General features: G+C 38.3%; 1 protein-coding gene across 9 annotated transcripts in view; it reads left to right on the plus strand.

Annotated features, from left to right (window-relative positions):
- tenm4 (teneurin transmembrane protein 4) overlaps window positions 1-18,258 on the plus strand; it is a 626,167-nt gene that overhangs the window by 396,698 nt on the left and 211,211 nt on the right. For all 9 annotated transcript variants that reach the window (XM_034168462.1, XM_034168463.1, XM_034168464.1 and 6 more), the window contains 2 exons: window positions 8,021-8,167; window positions 9,314-9,530. In XM_034168462.1, coding sequence (XP_034024353.1) covers window positions 8,021-8,167; window positions 9,314-9,530 — 364 coding nt within the window. The remainder of the gene's footprint in view (window positions 1-8,020; window positions 8,168-9,313; window positions 9,531-18,258) is intronic.

Raw genomic sequence — 18,258 nt, forward strand, 5'->3', positions numbered from 1 at the left:
TGATTTCTTACGTTTTTTTGTTTTGTTTCTTTTTTAAAATAAATTTGCAAAAATCTCAAAAAAGTAACTTTTTCACATTGTCATTATGGGGTATTGTGTGTAGAATTTTGAGGAAAAATGAGTTTCATCCTTTTTTGGAATAAGGCTGTAAGATAACAAAATATGGAAGAAGTGAATTACTGTGAATACTTTCCAGATGCACTATATACTGTCACACTGTCTGGAGAGAGATTCGGCTACATAACGTGCAGATGAGAAAGCTTTTAAAGTCCATAAACTGCAGCCAAACTAGATTTATGATAAATTTACCTTGCTCTCTGTCCCATACAGCCAAGGACCATTAGCAGACGAAAGCTGCATATGAACCATTTGTGGTCAGCATAAGCCAGTAATCACCTATATACATCAGCATTAAAAAAAAAAACTAATCTTACATTCTTTAGTTTAGACGTCATTTGAGTCAAGGGAATGTGGGCTTTATTCAATGTGCAGCCTCCGAAGCTTATTGCTGAGTGCAGTTTTCTCTCTTGGAAAATGGTTATTAAGCAAATTAGTGTCAGCCACTGATATCAATGAATGTTAATGAAAGAATTAAAAAATGCAACTGCAGCAATATACAACAATTTTTTTCAAGTTGCAGTTTCAATGCACAAACATGTTATATATGAAGGGTTCAGCTGCAAAACACAGTATCCGTAAATCCACAAACTTTTTATTGAGTCCACTGTGCACTTGGCTACTTTTGTAGCTCATTGTGAAAAATGTTAAAGAATTTGAACAAATTCTCATTTGGAAATCTGTGCTTTTTTTGAAATAAATTTTAATTGAAATCCCATGAAACTGCATTTTTCTTCATGTAAAAAAAATGGTGATACTCTGAACTCTTCACACACACATACATATATATGTTTGTGTGTGTGTGTGTGTGTGTGTGTGTGTGTGTGTGTGTGTGTATAGATAAATACATAGATAGATGCATAGATAGATAGAGATATAAGTTTGAAAATATGACATTAGTTTGACAGTTTTGTGAACATTTCTGACATTTACAAATCAATCATTGGCCACCACTGTGGAAATCGTTCATTAAATAGGGTTATGCAACAATTAGACCTTACATTTTTTTTACTTAAACTTTAAATTCTGTGGGTTTTTTTTTGGGGGGGGGGGGGGGGGGGGGTCACTTTGACCAAACTTCAGGTGCAGTTTAAGCAAGAGTGCCTTAATTGAGAGCGTGGCGTCAGCTCAGAACAAGGTGCCATTTTGGTTCCAACTGTACTGAAGAGTTGAATGAACCTTTAATGTTTTCAACTTTTTTTAAAATCATTTAACCACATACAGCAACACATCCAGGCACAGGTACTATCAAAATAAATATAAAAAATAGTTAAGCTATCAAATTTACATTAATTTACAATTTATGATGATTTATTTAATTAATTTAAAGCCTGATTTATAGCCCAGTCACACTTCACACAACGATTCCAGAACGAAGGGAAAAATGTAAAAAATCACAATTCGTTGAGAAAAGGTGGACGAAAGGGCTTTATCACCGAACAGCCTGCGAAGCAAGAGCGCAAAAGGGATGAAATAGGAACTTAAAAAAACGAAGCTAACAATCTCGACGCTTTAAATGAAACGCGCCTGGAACTACAGCTGGAGCAGTGTGTGTCTGCATCTCTGAGTTCCAGGACTCGGCGCTGGGACGGATAAGTGTAAAGATGATTGAATATATCAGAGCAGTAAATTGATCAGCCCATGTGAACACACATTGTCTTTCCATATGTGCAGTTGTTTCCACCAGCTGCAGCTGATCCACAACCTGAATTCTTCCTTCCAGAACAGCTCTTTATATAATCATCTGAATCATCTACCTGTTGCCACATATACAGAAGGGCTGGAATGTCATTCCTACACTCATATTGTTATATTTAATAAAAAATAATAAGCGCACGCAGCAGCTGCTGCTGCCGCTGCGTTCAAGTGCAGTCGGAAATTACACAACTTTTTTGTTGTTTCAAATTCAACAGTTGCTTGTGGCAAAATAATTAATTGTGTCCACACAAAAGATTAATTCTGGCCTATATAAGGTGCCTGAGCCCAGTGAAGCTGACCCCCCACCTAGATAAAAAAATCCAAGCAAACAGGCTGAGTTTGCCCTGTAATTTAACATGGTACATGTACGCAGCAGCAGCCTCAGTGCTCACAGACCAGCTTCTGCACTGTGTGAAAACATTTAACCCGTTGAACGAAGTCAAACTAAACAATAACGTTACAAAAACTAAACAAACAATTTAAAATGTCAAGAATGACAGCAAAACGAAACATGGATGAATTGAGGTTTTCATTACCCTTCGTTCAAATTTTTCAACAGTCTAAAAATCCTGACGAAGCGCCAGCTGCAGGAACGAAGCTGCGCGAAGGTTAAACGATGCCAACGAAAGTCCAGATTTCTTGTTTCTTTAGGGCTTCGTTTCCCTTCGTTAAGTGCCGTGTGACTGGGCCATTATGCAGCTGCAGCTCTGTAACTCTGTGTCATGCATTGATGTGCGTGACAGTTTTGTCTCTGGATTATTCTTTATTCTGGACTAATTTGACCCTCAACAAGCTCTTCTTTTTACAATCATCCCCTCCAAATCAAAGGTAAGCTGTACAATTTCCTCTTTTTCTGACTATCTGCTGTAAAGTTGCAGACTTTTCTGATCCATTTGTAATCAGTGCGTGCACTGTAAAAACTGTTATAATATGATGGGAGACAAAGGATTGAAAGCAGAAACGTGTCAAATCACAGTCGTTTGTGTCTGATTTAACAGGTGCACGTCAGGCTTTAGGTCCCAGGCTGAACACGGTGTGATACAAATAAACAGTCCGACTTTTAATCAGGGAGATGACCCCAGCCCCACTTTACTCAAATTGGCGAGTGTCAGAGCTGAACTTTAATTTGTACCTCTGCACGTCCAGACTGCTCAGGGTTTTTAATGGAAATACATTGTGATCGGACGGGACATTTTATCTGATGTGAGCAATATGTATGTAACGGATTAGTTACAGTCAGGAGGTGCCGAACATCTATGGTGAATCCTGAATCAGGACATGTGCTCATTAATGACCGGGTCAAAATTTCCTCTGAAAATTTTTTTCTGCCAAATGTATTTGATCCATTATCAAAATGTTATCTGCGTGTGCACTACAGCAAATTATTATAATATGATGGCAGACGAAGCAGTGAAAGCAGCTTTTTATTGTGTCTGATTTAACAGGCGCACATCCAGGCTGCGGCTCCAAGTCTGAACACGGTGTGAAAAAATAAACGGTTGGGCTTTTAATCACGGAAATGACTCCGGTCCCACATACGAGAGGTTTAATGGAAATACATTGAGATCGGATGGGACATTTTATCCAATGTGAGCGAAAATCCGTTGTACAAAATACATTATATATGGTGTTTATTCTTTTGTCCGGTGACTGTCAATATCCGGTTTATACGATGACAGTTTAGGTGAGTTTTATTGTACATGGGACTGAACAATAAATTTACCTCTCAAACTTTGACGATGGTGTCAGCTTTCATCCCATATGGCTGACTTTATTTTCCCAAATGTTTCTTCTGTTCAGATCTGAAGGGAATCTGTACATCTTGAAGCCCTTGTTGTGTCTATTTGTGCCTCCAAATGCACAACAACCTGGAATTTTCGGCGAATAAATAAGTAAAATAGCTGGATTTACGTGCAGATACACATTAACACTATTTTGACGCCGCTCACGTGATAAAACAGGCTTGAAACTCTGGTCGGCCTTTAACAGTGGTAAACTGATGCAATTTTCAGAAATTTAGATGCATAATTTCACATTATCCTTTTTTTTTTGGCTTGGTATATATTGTCTTTCTTGTTTTGTCTGGCTTGTTTGATTCCAAATTTTGCCACATGCATACACATATGATTTGACCATTATCACTGGCTAATTTTTGCCACATGGTCAGCTTTGCGCCAACTCTTTAGAAAAAAAAACAATTCAGATGAAATACTTTCAAAGTTCAAAATGTAGAACTAGTGTCAAAAGCGGCTTGCAAATGTGCCGTTTTGCATTTTAGACCAAAAACACGTCAGATTTATAGATACACCTAAACAATGAACCCAAAACTGTTTGAAGGTGAGTGAGTTTGTCCTGATGTTACCTATGTCGGCAAGCATAATGTAACCATAAGTTGCGGTGCTGTGCCCTGTCTTGTAATCAAAACATTTTGTTTTAAATAAATCTTTCTAGTTTGCAGGTGTATACCAAATTTGAATCTTGTGTGTGCCGTGTCCAAGTGAGTCATGAACCATAGTTTCATAGTACCTCATTGGCACATACAGTGGAGTCAGGGACAGCTTGCTGCAACAAAACATCACAGAATTGTGTTAGGAATGATGAGAGGAAACTTTGTCTCATTTAAATATTGAATGGTGTCAAAGCATCATTACTTGAAGTGTCATACTGACGTCGTCTTCTCCTTCTTCCATCTGCTCCCTTTAGGGGTCACCATGGTAGCACGTCATCATTCTGACATCTACTGGCCAAACAAGTTGTAGCACAATCATATAATGTTAAACAAAAGCAATCCACGATTTCTGATATGCGTCAATCCGGATCACCTCCAAAATTCAGTGGCCTCTTCCATGCCCTAATATCTGTCTGTGGTGCAAATGTGGCGAGAATCTGTGAAGTAGTTTTTTATGTAATTCTTCACAGCCTATATAAAGTGAAATCTTGATCCAGAATCCAGATCCGTATCACCTCCAAAATTTAATAGAGTCTTCCATGCCCTAATATCTCTCTGTCGTGAAAATTTGGTGAGAATCCGTGCAGTAGTTTTGACGTAGTCCTGCTAACAGACAAACTGACAAATAAATAAAAATAGACATATAAGAGTAAACGTAATAAGACTAAATGGTTGATTAATTAAATAGCATTATGTCATCTCTTTTTGTAAGCAGAAGGAATTCAAAGAAAGAACAAACAACTCTGTTGTTCAAGTGGTACTTAGTTTAATTATCTCCTGTACATTGATATTTATCTATTGATACCTGTGGCTCATGTGATTTTATTATATGTGCCATATTTTCCAGAGTATAAGTCGTGGTTTGTTTACTAGTTTGGGAGGCTCTGCAACTTATTTGACCAGTATGACTTATGTATGTGTTTGTCCTCTTCAAGAGGCCTTTTTTTAACAGGTGCAGCTTATACTCTGGAAAAGACGGTATTTCATAAACACAGTGAAATCATATTTATGAATCTTCACTCAAAGCTTGAGAGAATATGTATTTTCATCTTAACATTTGAGCTAATTTTTTTTTTTTGTTTTCACTTTTTTTTACCTTGATATTGAATTTGTTATCCTGCAAGGGGCGAGGTGGGGGGGTGGCCAAGCAGTTAAATGCCCTTATTTACAGTGCAGGCGTTTCCCAGTTGAAGGCAACACCGTCCATTCTTCATGTAATGTGGAGTTGCGTCAGGAAGGTCATCTGGAGTAAAAGTTGTGCTAAATCAACATGCAGAGCCACCTTGTTTCTGCTGTGGGCATTCCGAGTGAAACAAAAAAAAAAAACAGGGAGAAACTGAAGAGACTTACTTTTGAATCTGATATAGAAAATTATGTAATTTCACTATCTTTGCAGCTGACCCTCTGGTTCCACTTACTTGCCACAAGATTCTCAGTGTTTTTTTTTTCTTCTTACCTCACTTCTATCCCTGTTTAATCACAGAGAATCTCAGTGACAATCGCCGGCCCCATGGCTGCTGAAATAGTTTAAATAACAGCTCAGCTTTGCTGCCTTTTGTTGTTGAGATCTTCATTAATAAAGCATGAATGTGTAATGAAGTGCGTAATTGTAGATTGCTCATTGATCCGTCGCTGTACCATAAATCATGTCACGACACTGTTTATTGTGTCACCATCAAAATCTGAGTGATGTTTTATGCTGGCACACAGCTAATCGTCTGATCTATTTTGTATTCCACGTTATATCTTCCTAAAGTCGCCTCCGTTTCATTTTTTTCTAGCAGTTTGCTTTCTTGGTTTGTTTTCTTTTACACAAGTGTCTGATTTTTCTCTCCTCGACACATGCCTGGCGTTGAGCGCTGCTGTCCTGACACTCTCACTCTCTCCCGTCTGTTCTGCCTGTGTGATGTAAGAGCAGCGAGACGGGCGCCCTGCTCTCTTTAGTTGACAAAATGGGTCAGAGTAACATTCCTTCTTTCAAGGCAGCTTTCTCACAACACAGTCTGTGACAGATTTCATCGTTTGATATCTGGAGATGTTAGCCTGCTCGACGGTGAGGGCATGCCAGATAAATACCAAACGGAGCTGGAAAAATGGGCAAGATAACCCTCTGATCCACGCCGATTTTGATGCGTGATCCAGAGAAAACAGGAAAATGTTTGAGTTGCCGTTTTGCTGCAGCCTGCTTTGTGCCCTGCTGGGGTCAGACGCCTGGGAACACAGTTAGGAAACAAAAAAAACTAAATCCAGGTTGGGGGGAGGCATTTTTAATGATGGAGCTCTCTCCGTAGTGCAGCAGATAAGTGAATATTTACTGAGGGATCCTTCAAATGGTGATGCAAGCACCAAATTTGGCACATGTACTCCTTAGACATTACTCTTATAAAAATGACATTGGTCACATGAACATTCAATAGGCGGTCAAATAGGGGTCAATTGAAGAATTACACAGGAGTCAAAATTAAAAGATGCTCCAATCATATTGAAAGGTATTCCATATTATTTGTCTGATCATAAAGATTCCAAAAAGGTATAGTTTGGATAATCTGTGAATGAATGTTATGGAGTTATGGAGTAAAAACAGCAAGAATGGTGACAAAGGTCAATTTCACTTTGTACAGGGGTCAAAAGTTAAAGTTGCTCCAATTGTGGTAAAAAGTGGTGCATATTACTGGTTGAGCAAATAGGATTAATAAATGGAATAGTTTTGACTGTGTTGAGTGCTTGGTTTGCAAAGTAAAGGTTAAACAATATCGGCATCCATTGGATTCTATGACATGTGACATATGTTACCCTGTAACATGATAACTAAGCAGATACATGATGCAAATCATTCCTTTTTAAAACCGTATTCACTCAACTAATAATTTCGCATCACTTTTTACCAAACTTGGAGCAACTTTAACCTTTGACCCCTGTACAAATTGAAATTGACCTTTGTCACCATTCTTGCTGTTTTTACTCCATAACTCCATAACATTCATTCACAGATAGTCCAAACTATACCTTTTTGGAATCTTTATGATCAGACAAATAATATGGAATACCTTTGAATATGATTGGAGCATCTGTGATTGACCCCTACTTGGCCGCCTATTGAAAGTTCATGTGGCCACTCAGCATTTTTAAACGAGTAATGTCTAAGGAGTATGTGTGCCAAACTTGGTGCATGCATCACCGTTTGAAGCATTTTTCAGTTATCCGCTGCACTACCGAAAAATGAAACCCATTGATGGTTCAGAGGAGTTTGTCGGCAGCTTATTGAAAAAAATAATGCACGCAGACTTTTGGAGTATCTAATTAGGTCTCATTGTGTTTTGCAGATGACAGCGGCATTAATGTTCATAATGAACACATGGCCACATAAAACCTAATCCACCTTTGTGCAGGGGTGCTGACATTTACACCTGGGAGTCCATACTACTGTTGCAATGAGTGACTATTGATCTGGAAGATCTCTATTATCTGATTTTACTGTAGAAGGATAAAAAAAAGTCTATTAAATCAATCAGCTTCAGCTCAGGCTCATTACAGCTGCTCTCACTTGTTTAAAATGATAAGATGCCTGCAGTCTGCAGCCATCTGAGGAGTATTTATAACAAACAACAGCATCAACGAGAGCAGCACGTTGCTGTCATTGTTTTGTTTTGCTTATTTTTTTTTCCACACACATGCAGCCGCATATATTATTTATCTGCTGTTCTGTTGTGTTTGATATTCGGCGCCAACCTCTGTTTTTGTCGTTTTGTTGAACAGAGGGCTGTCCCGGTTTGTGCAACGGAAATGGTAGGTGCACTCTGGGTAACAATGGCTGGTACTGTGTGTGCCAGCTGGGCTGGAGGGGCAATGGCTGTGACACCTCTATGGAAACTGCCTGCAGTGATGCCAAGGACAACGATGGAGGTAAAATCACCAACAACCACCAGCAGTGCCTTCTGACATTGGCTGAACATCAACAGGGACGCTTAACCAGATGGGATTTGACTACATAATTAATGCCAGGCTCATGCTTTTGTCACAGCGGATGACCCACTACATCACAAAGTGGCTGCAAAGCTGATTGGTGGACTTGCTGTTCTGTCCTGAATATCATGTCAAATTATTTGTAACATAAAAAAAAAAAAAAAAATTAAATCCCTTATGGATTGCATCACCACAAATTGTGCATGGGCCAGGAGGGGCAATAACTATCACTTTGGGGTATGGTGTTTAATATTTTTGCACAGTACTGCACATGCAGAACAATAAAACTTTTTGTCTAGAGGTTTTCAGATAAATACATGCAATAACCTTGCATTTACTTGATGTGAAAATATAATATGGTATTGTTCTCAGTGTATAAAAGCCCTAAAGGACATAATCATGTTTACATATACAGCTGTATTAATTATGATATGTGATAGTGAGGGAAACCCTTTTTCTGGACAAGGATCTTTAATAAAGAATAACAGCTGGTCTGAGGTTTCCAGCATGGACTGGCCCAGGAGATGTGTGTGTGGGTGGGGTTGTGGGGGGGGGGGGGGGTGTCTCTGCTTTGCCCTCCAACCAGCCCTGAGCAGCTCTTAGAACTCACACAGATTCAGAATGGAGCCTGCAGCATCACTGATGCCAAGTGGGAGACGTGACTTCTTTAACATCATTGTGTGTTGGAGCTGGGCAGAAGTCACGCTTATTTATGCAGGGACAGTTTTTCTCCCCTTCACTGTGCAGTGACAACAAGCCTCTCAATAGCTAAGTTGGGGTGCTCCTGGGGTTTGACTGACTCCTGACAGTGGGGTTTATTTTTATCGCCCATCTGGCCACATCGGTCCCTGGAAGCAGAGGGTAGGAGTCCAATGACCCACTTCAGAAAAGTAAAGTGCTTTGCACAGCAGCTCTCCCGAATTGTTTCAACCAGCTCACAGATAGAAAAGTGTGCTCAAGGAGTTCAGATGTTCCCCGGAAAAAACCATGACATGGATCTAGTCATAATTAAACGCCGTTTCTTTTTCCAGGTGTGGGATTTTGTTTAATGAGCGAGTGTGTGTGTGACTTGTTTAACCTTGGCAGATGGCCTGGTGGATTGCATGGATCCAGACTGCTGTCTGCAGGCGACGTGTCACACCACCTCTCTGTGTGTGGGCTCCCCGGACCCTCTGGACATCATCCAGGAGACGCAGATGTCATCTGCACAGAGCAACCTGCAGACTTTCTATGACCGTGTACACTTCCTTGTGGGCAGGGACAGCACCCACGTCATCCCCGGAGCCAACCCCTTTGATGGAAAGTGAGTGCCAGACATCATCTGTAGCTACATGAAACTAAAGATTTCTGATATTAAAGTTGAAACAGAGTTAGGGTCGGTGACATTTGCTTCATTTGCATGTCACAAAGTTGACAGTGAAACTTTGAGATGGTCAAAGAAATGTCGGTTGGGAGATTGTACTTTATACATATTGTATTTTACACTTTTAAAATGTCTTCATAAATTAATTACGATTTATTTGCTCTTTTTATTTATTTACTATTACTAATTTAACATCAATGGGCCGAGTACCATCGTATCTCAGCTGATTTTCGCCAAAGAAACTGTCGCCTAGCTGCATTCGCAGCAGGTGAGTAATATAATTCCTGGGGTTCATCATTCAGCAAAAGTGTAAAAAAGGCTTTTTGTTTTATTTTCTTTTTCTTTTTCTTTTTTAAATTAGTCAGATCACACTTTGACTCCATGCTTCACCCCAGCTCACATTCAGCTTGCAACCATCTAGCATAGCCACAGCAAAGTCATGGTTTAGCTTCGGCACAGGTCTGCATAATTCAGTACCTCGTATTTTTGGTATCTCAGATTACCTACAGTGCATCCAGAAAGTATTCACAGCACTGCACTTTTTCCACATTCTGTTGTCCGTCCTGTCTCAGTGATCTACAGACAATTCCTTTGACTTTATGTTTGGTTTGTGCTGTGACATCTGCTGTCAACTGTGGGACCTTATATGTAGACAGCTGTTTCCAAATCACTTCCAGTCAACTGAATTTAGCCCAGGTGGACTCCAGTTAAGTTGTAGAAGCATCTCAAAGATGTTCAGTGGATACAGGCTGCATGGCAAAGATGTGAATACTTATGCACGTGTGATTTCTTAGGGATTTTTTTGTTTTGTTTTGTTTTGTTTTTGTTTTTGTTTTTTTATAAATTTACAAACTTTCAAAAAACTTTTTTCATGTTGTCATTATGGGGTGTTGTGAGTAGAAATTTGAGGGAAAAAATGAATTTACTCCATTTTGTAATAAGGCTGTTAACGTACAACTAGGAAAAAAGTGAAGCACTGTAAATACTTTTTGGATACACTGTATTTCTATGCTTTGTGAAAATTGGACAGTAAGGCCCCATAAAAAAACCAAAACCAAAACATTAGTTTATCGTCTTTGGCATCAGAAAAAAAGTGGTGAGGGCGGGCGGATTTTTTTTTAATTTTCTTAGAAACAGGTTAGGAAGTAATAGCAAGTTAGGAAGTTAGGCATAGCAAGTTACGAACTTGGATAGATATTTTTAAAATAAATTTTGTTTTCATGTTGAATACAGTCAGTGTGCTGCACCCTAGAAGCGTGATAAACATGCATACTGTGTGTGAGTGACATGGAGCTATTGCTGTGTAGTTGTCAATGACCGTTTTTGGCCAATGCATACCTGCCACCTAGCAGATGTATCAGTTCTTGAACCAGCTGTACCGCTGTCAATGAAATTTGCGAACATAAAAAAATAAATAAATTGATGCAGGCCACGTTCGGCATGCGGACGGGGATGATAAACTCATTTTTAAAAATTTTTACGGGGCTTAAATTGGGAGTGGCCTCTGAGCTGGCAGTGGGTCACTGTAAGCCTCCCATAGTACAGCCTTTAAGCATTTCGTCCATTGTAGATACAAATAAAGACTCGCCTCCATCATTTATCTGTGGACTCTCTGCCTGACACTGGCTGGCTTAAAGTACATATTCGTAAGTACTCGGTTTAATCTACAGGGAAATTTCTTTCACAAACTAATAAAGCTATTTTTATGTTATCGCAGGGCTAATGGAATCATGCAACATCACAATTGTGCATCCACACTGTGATGTCAGCCATCCAGCTGCCCAATCCTAAACGGTTGTCACATTATACTCTGGCACAATATTTCAAAAATGAAAATCTGCCTTTACGCATTGTGATGCTGAAAACTAGATGGTGATGTGAAGTTAAAAACACAATTTAGTCTGATGATATAAATATAAAACACCTATGAAATGGCAACATACATGACTTAACAGACATATTTGTGCATTCAAACCAAGGCTGCAGACTCATATTTGAGAAACAGTAAATGTAAAGAATTCTGCCTTATTCCACTTTTGTTGTCTTTCTTGGGCTTACTATTTAAAAATGAACCAAATTGTTGATTTGGTTACTCTGACAGTTTTTGCAATACATCTCTGGTGCTATGGACCCCCCACCCCATCCCAGCCTAGCTAAGGCTTCGTTCACTTTTTTCAGCTCCTTTGGACCACATGTGGAGTGTTTCGATGAACAGCGACCAAATGGATATTCAGCACCTGGAGCAAATTCAGCAGCTTTTTTTTTTCTTTTTTTTATATATATATACAGTAGTGTTCAGAATAATAGTAGTGCTATGTGACTAAAAAGATTAATCCAGGTTTTGACTATATTTCTTATTGTTACATGGGAAACAAGGTACCAGTAGATTCAGTAAATTGTCACAAATCCAACAAGACCAAACATTCATGATATGCACACTCTTAAGGCTATGAAATTGGGATATCATTAAAAAAAAGTAGAAAAAGGGGTCCACAGTTTTTCATGATTTCTTCACATCTGCGAGGAATTAATTTTGTTGGTTTGGAACCAAGATTTTGCTCGTTTACTAGTGTGCTTGGGGTCATTGTCTTGTTGAAACACCCATTTCAAGGGCATGTCCTCTTCAGCATAAGGCAACATGACCTCTTCAAGTATTTTGACATGTACAAACTGATCCATGATACCTGGTATGCGATATATAGGCCCAACACCATAGTAGGAGAAACAGGCCCATATCATGATGCTTGCACCACCATGCTTCACTGACTTCATTGTGAACTGTGGCTTGAATTCAGAGTTTGGGGTTCGTCTCACAAACTGTCTGCGGCCCTTGGACCTAAAAAGAACAATTTTACTCTCATCAGTTCACAAAATATTCCTGCATTTCTCTTTAGGCCAGTTGATGTGTTCTTTGGCAAATTGTAACCTCTTCTGCACATGTCTTTTATTTAACAGAGTGACTTTGCGGGGGATTCTTGCAAATAAATTAGCTTCACACAGGCGTTTTCTAACTGTCACAGCACTTACAGGTAACTCCAGACTGTCTTTGATCATCCTGGAGCTGATCAAAGGGTGAGCCTTTGCCATTCTGGTTATTCTTCTGTCCATTTTGATGGTTGTTTTCTGTTTTCTTCCACGCATCTCTGTTTTTTTTGTCCATTTTAAAGCATTGGAGATCATTGTAGATGAACAGCCTATAATTTTTTGCACCTGCGTATAAGTTTCCCCTCTCCAATCAACTTTTTAATCAAACTACGCTGTTCTTCTGAACGTCTTGAATGTCCCATTTTCCTCAGGCTTTCAAAGAGAAAAGCATGTTCAACAGGTGCTGGCTTCATCCTTAAATAGGGGACACCTGATTCACACCTGTTTGTTCCACAAAATTGACGAACTCACTGACTGAATGCCACACTACTATTATTGTGAACACCCCCTTTTCTACATTTTTGTACTAATAGCCCAATTTCATAGCCTTAAGAGTGTGCATATCATGAATGCTTGGTCTTGTTGGATTTGTGAGAATCTACTGAATCTACTGGTACCTTGTTTCCCATGTAACAGTAAGAAATATACTCAAAACCTGGATTAATCTTTTTAGTCACATAGCACTACTATTATTCTGAACACTACTGTATATCCTTCCATGGAATCATGTGGGAATATGCCACACCTGGCAGTTTACCAGTTACATTGTTGCCTCTGAAAAGGGAGTGACAGTGCATAAAAGTGGCTGTAATTCCTTAATGGTTAAAGTGATATTTTTATTAAAACCTCATGAATTAAAGGTGAAGGTCTACACTGCAAACACATCTTGATTGTGTCATTTCATCTTTGTTGGGGTGGTGTACAAAGATAAAATGGCAAAAATTGGGTCACTGTCGAAGTACTTATGCACCATTTTTAAAACAAACAGCTCACCACCTTAAGTAAGTAAGTAAGCTTTATTTATATAGCACTTTTCACAGACCAAGGTCACAAAGTGCTTCACATGATATAAATAGACAATAAAAAACAACACATACAAATATAAAAACAGTAAAATAGTTGAAACTAAAATGCCAGTTTGAAAAAATGTGTCTTTAGTTGCTGTCTAAAAGCATCCACACAATCCAGTGAGCGAAGGGAACAGGAAAGCTCATTCCAGAGGCGAGGTGCCTCTGGAATGAGCTTCCCTCTGGCTTATTACTCCAAACCTTCAAACAGAATGTGTGATTACACTTGTATAATATTGTACATATCTCACAACATGAACTGCTAATACAAACCTGGAATTCAGTTTATAGCAAGTAATTTATAGGATGTAATCACAATTTAAAATCCAATTACAATTCTAGTGGAAAAAATTGCAATTCCATGTTTTCCTGAACTTGCACAGCTGTGCCCAGTGTTGAGTGTGTTGACATTTCATCATGTCAAAATTATTTAAATGTTTTTTTTTCTTTTTGTACTTTTATTAGCGCTACATAAATCTACTGTTTCTTTAACAGTGGATCAGATGATGCAGCTGTTTGTGAACTGAAACAGAAAAATGTAACTGAAAAATCAATTTATTTTTCTTTCATAAGTACCTCAACTTGGCCAATAATAGCTCTCCAAACCTCTTTGAGATTTGATTTTGGCACCCAGACCCCCAGCCTAATATGAAGACACTTCGATGCGCGTGGTCCCACCGTACTTCATTTAGCCCTGCTACTTTTTACTTTTTTTAAAGGAGAATCTTGCAATGTGTGACTCCTAAAGCAATATTCAACTCTGCAACACTGCATGCCATTGGAGGACTTACAGTTCAACATCAAACTGGTACACTTCAAAATGTTATGAGTGTACCAGACCATGTCTTGAAATAACTACATTGTTGCGCCCTAGTATTGGGGGAAAATAATCATTTAAACTTCACATTACAGTGTGAATATACAAAACAAATTTATTTTATTTACTTTCACTTTCATCAAAGAGGTTGTGTTAATTTTTACTAAACTTAGTTAAGCTATTGATCTGTTCAGACAAAGAGGAAGAGACTAATATATATATATATATATATATATATATATATATATATATATATATATATATATATATATATATATATATATATATATATATACAGTATATACAGTGAGGAAAAGACCAATTGAAGATGGGTCATGGCTGGGTCTTCCAGCATGACAATGACCCCAAACACAGCCAGGGCAACTAAGGAGGGTCTCCGTAAGAAGCATTTCAAGGTCCTGGAGTGCCCTGGCTAGTCTCCAGACCTGAACTCAATAGAAAATCTTTGGAGGGAGCTGAAACTCCAAACCTGAAAGATTTGGAGAAGATCTGTATGGAGGAGTGGACCAAAATCCCTGATGCAGTGTGTGAAAACTTGGTCAAGTACTACAGGAAACGTTTGACCTCTGTAATTGCAAACAAAGGCTACTGTACCAAATATTAACATTGATTTTCACAGGTGTTCAAATACTTATTTGCAGCAGTAACATACAAATAAATGATTAAAAATCATACATTGTGATTTCTGGATTATTTTGTTTTTTAGATTATGTTTCTCACAGTGGACCTGCACCTAAGATGAAAATTTCAGACCCCTCCATGATTTCTAAGTGGGAGAACAAATCGCAGGGTGTTCAAATACTTATTTTCCTCACTGTATACACACACGCACACTGGCGCAGGCTCTACATTGGGTAGTGTTTATTAAAATTGTAGCTGATTTTTCCAGTGTGGTAATAAATTATGCAAAGTTTCTATAACAAGTTGGAATGGTGTGGAAGTCCAGATTGTTTTTAGAACTTTAGATCTTAGACCTCAACAGTTTTTAGAAGAAGATCTCAACCATTTTATTTCCTTTTAATTATATATTTTTAATTACATATCATATGCACACTTTTATTATCATCATTATTATCAATATTATTATTATTATCAGTATTATTATTATGTTATTTTGTCATTTGATTTTTAAATGGATCACAATGGAAATAGGTGTTTTGACTTTCTTGTGTCATCCATATAATTTTAATGTATTTACAATTATAATATCTACTTACATTCAGCTTACTAAATAAAATCATGCACTCGTGCTTTTAATACAGTGGCTTGCAAATGTATTCAGCCCCTTGGTATTTCACGCACTTTAATTTGCTTATGGCATTTCAAATGCAAAAAGTAAACCAGGCTTCTCAATATAAAAATTTCTAAAATTATCTTCCTTAGACTCAAACTGAAAGTAAATCTCTACAACTTGATATAAATGAATGAAAAATATAAAAGCCAAGCTGATGGGTTGCATCAGTAATCAGCCTCTTTTGTATAATACCTGTAAATAATCAGTTTTATTGCCAGTTATTTTCAGAGAAGTCAGGAGATGGATACATGAACATTTCCAAGTCACTGAATATGTCTTGGACTTTATTTACATCAATTATGAAGAAATACAAACAGTATGGCACTCTATGGTAAATCTGTGTGGAGTAGACAGTTCTGAAAAACTGAGTGACTGTGCAAGAAGGAGAAGAGTGAGGAAAGCCACCAAGACACCTAGACAACCCAGAAGAAGTTATAGGGTTCTGTGGCTGTGATTGGAGAAATTGTACATAGTGCATGTTTTGCATTTTGTATTCCCAGTTATACAGCGTCATAATGAAGAGGAGGATTTTATTAAAAAGAAGACCTGAAAGTTCAGCTACGATTTGCCAGAAGGTACATCTGAGATGCAAGCCCAGATTTAATGTTTTGGTGAAAGAAAATCCTCCTCTGTAACACTTCATCATGAAGCTGTATGTCCTTGACTCAAATTATGGAAGCATAGCAGACATCAAATGTCAGCTCTGTCCAGTTTGTCCGTGATTGAAGTTATACACACACACATGCATTCTTTTTCTGCATTCTGCTGCAAGCAGGTGCTTTTATTTTTACACATCCGCAAACAGACAGTGGTGGAAGACATCAAACACACTACAGTTCTCACTCATGGTAATATATATATATATATATATATATATATATATATATATATATATATATATATATATATATATATATATATATATATATATATATATATGTGTGTGTGTGTGTGTGTGTGTGTGTGTGTCAAGAGCATGTTTGTACTCAGCCATACAATCGTGCCATCCACAGGAAGCCTCTTCCAACCTTGAATGATGCCATATGCGCTCACTTAAGCCTTATCAAACTTTTATTCATTTATCTTAACTTCCAGCTTTCGATTACGAGTTTGTAATCATTCATTCATTATTAACGGGACCTTGTTCTGTTGTGGTAATTTGCTTATTGCGCTGGCAGAATGTGAAATGTTTGTGCTTTTTATCAGTCAGACCGAAATGCGTGTGGGGTTGGGATCTCGGGAATGGAATCTGAAAGAATGATGGACAGATGATGATGGACAAACACAGAATGTGGCAAAGTGCATTCCTTGGAATGGACAGCATCTCATATTCAAGTATTGTGATTACTTTTACTGTAATCCATCTGAGGCCCGCTCCCAGAGGCAGCGCTCGTAACACCCCAGCCACAGAGTCTGAGAGGCTTTCATATCAGGCAGGATGCCTGTCGCAGTCCCACAAGATTTCCCAGCTTCTCTTTGTCTTTGTCTCCTTCTCTTTTCATCTTTAATCGCTTTGCGTCGCGTCATTTGCATCCCACTTGCTTATGACTTTTGTCATCTTTTTTTCTTGAACTTCTTCAACACAGACTCAAAACAACAGTGCAAAAAAAAAAACCTAAAAATGTTTAAAATGCTTGTCCCTCGTGAGAAATAAAATAAATAAATAATTATGTCAAAGAGAACAAACAGACTTTGTCGCAAGAAGCTGCTATTTTGGGCTGTTTTTAACCTTTTGTTCTGAGATGATGGAGTGAAGGTTGTGGTTTCAGATATCACTATTTTTAGTCTGGCAGAGGTGTCGCTTTGTTCTTGAAGGGAAAATCAATTTCAAAAGTGTCCCTGCACATGCAGGATCATTTCCTTTGGTGTACTTTGCAGTGCAACGTAGTGATTGTTAAGAAGTGTTGAGATGTTTGTCAACCTAATGCCATCTATTATACGCCCATTGCTAGCATTAAATAATCTTTACATCTCTGCAGTGTCCATATTTATTATGTTGCTCTTTTCTTTCTAAATGTTTTACCTGACAGAGCTCTCAAGAAAACAGTGAAATTATCTCTTTTGCTGCTTATCATGTTTAAAAATGATTTGATATTTACTTCACTCCATTGGCTTTGAACACTGAAGAAAAAATTTGGTGATCAAATACTTGGTTTAGACTTGTCACACATAACAAAAACAAAAATTTTTCACTTGAAAATTCTTGCAAGATTTACCTTGTTCTTTCAGCTGCTCACGTTAGGGGTCGCCACAGTAGTTCAATCGTTTCCATCTCACTCTGTCCTCTGTATCTTCCTCTGTCAAACCAAACTTCTGCATGTCCTCCCTCAGCACATCCATAAACCTCCTCTTTGGCCTCCCTCTTCTCCTCCTGCCTGGTGGCTCCATCCTCAGCATCCTTCTTGATATATACCCTGGGTCCCTCCTCTGCACATGTCCAAACCATCTCGATCTCTTCATCTCCAAACTGTCCCACCTGAGCTGTGCCTCTAATATGTTCATTCCAAATCTTGTCCATTCTCATCACTCCCAAAGAGAATCACA

The sequence above is a fragment of the Thalassophryne amazonica genome, chromosome 4 (assembly GCF_902500255.1).
Source record: "Thalassophryne amazonica chromosome 4, fThaAma1.1, whole genome shotgun sequence".
Classification (NCBI taxonomy): Eukaryota; Metazoa; Chordata; class Actinopteri; order Batrachoidiformes; family Batrachoididae; genus Thalassophryne; species Thalassophryne amazonica.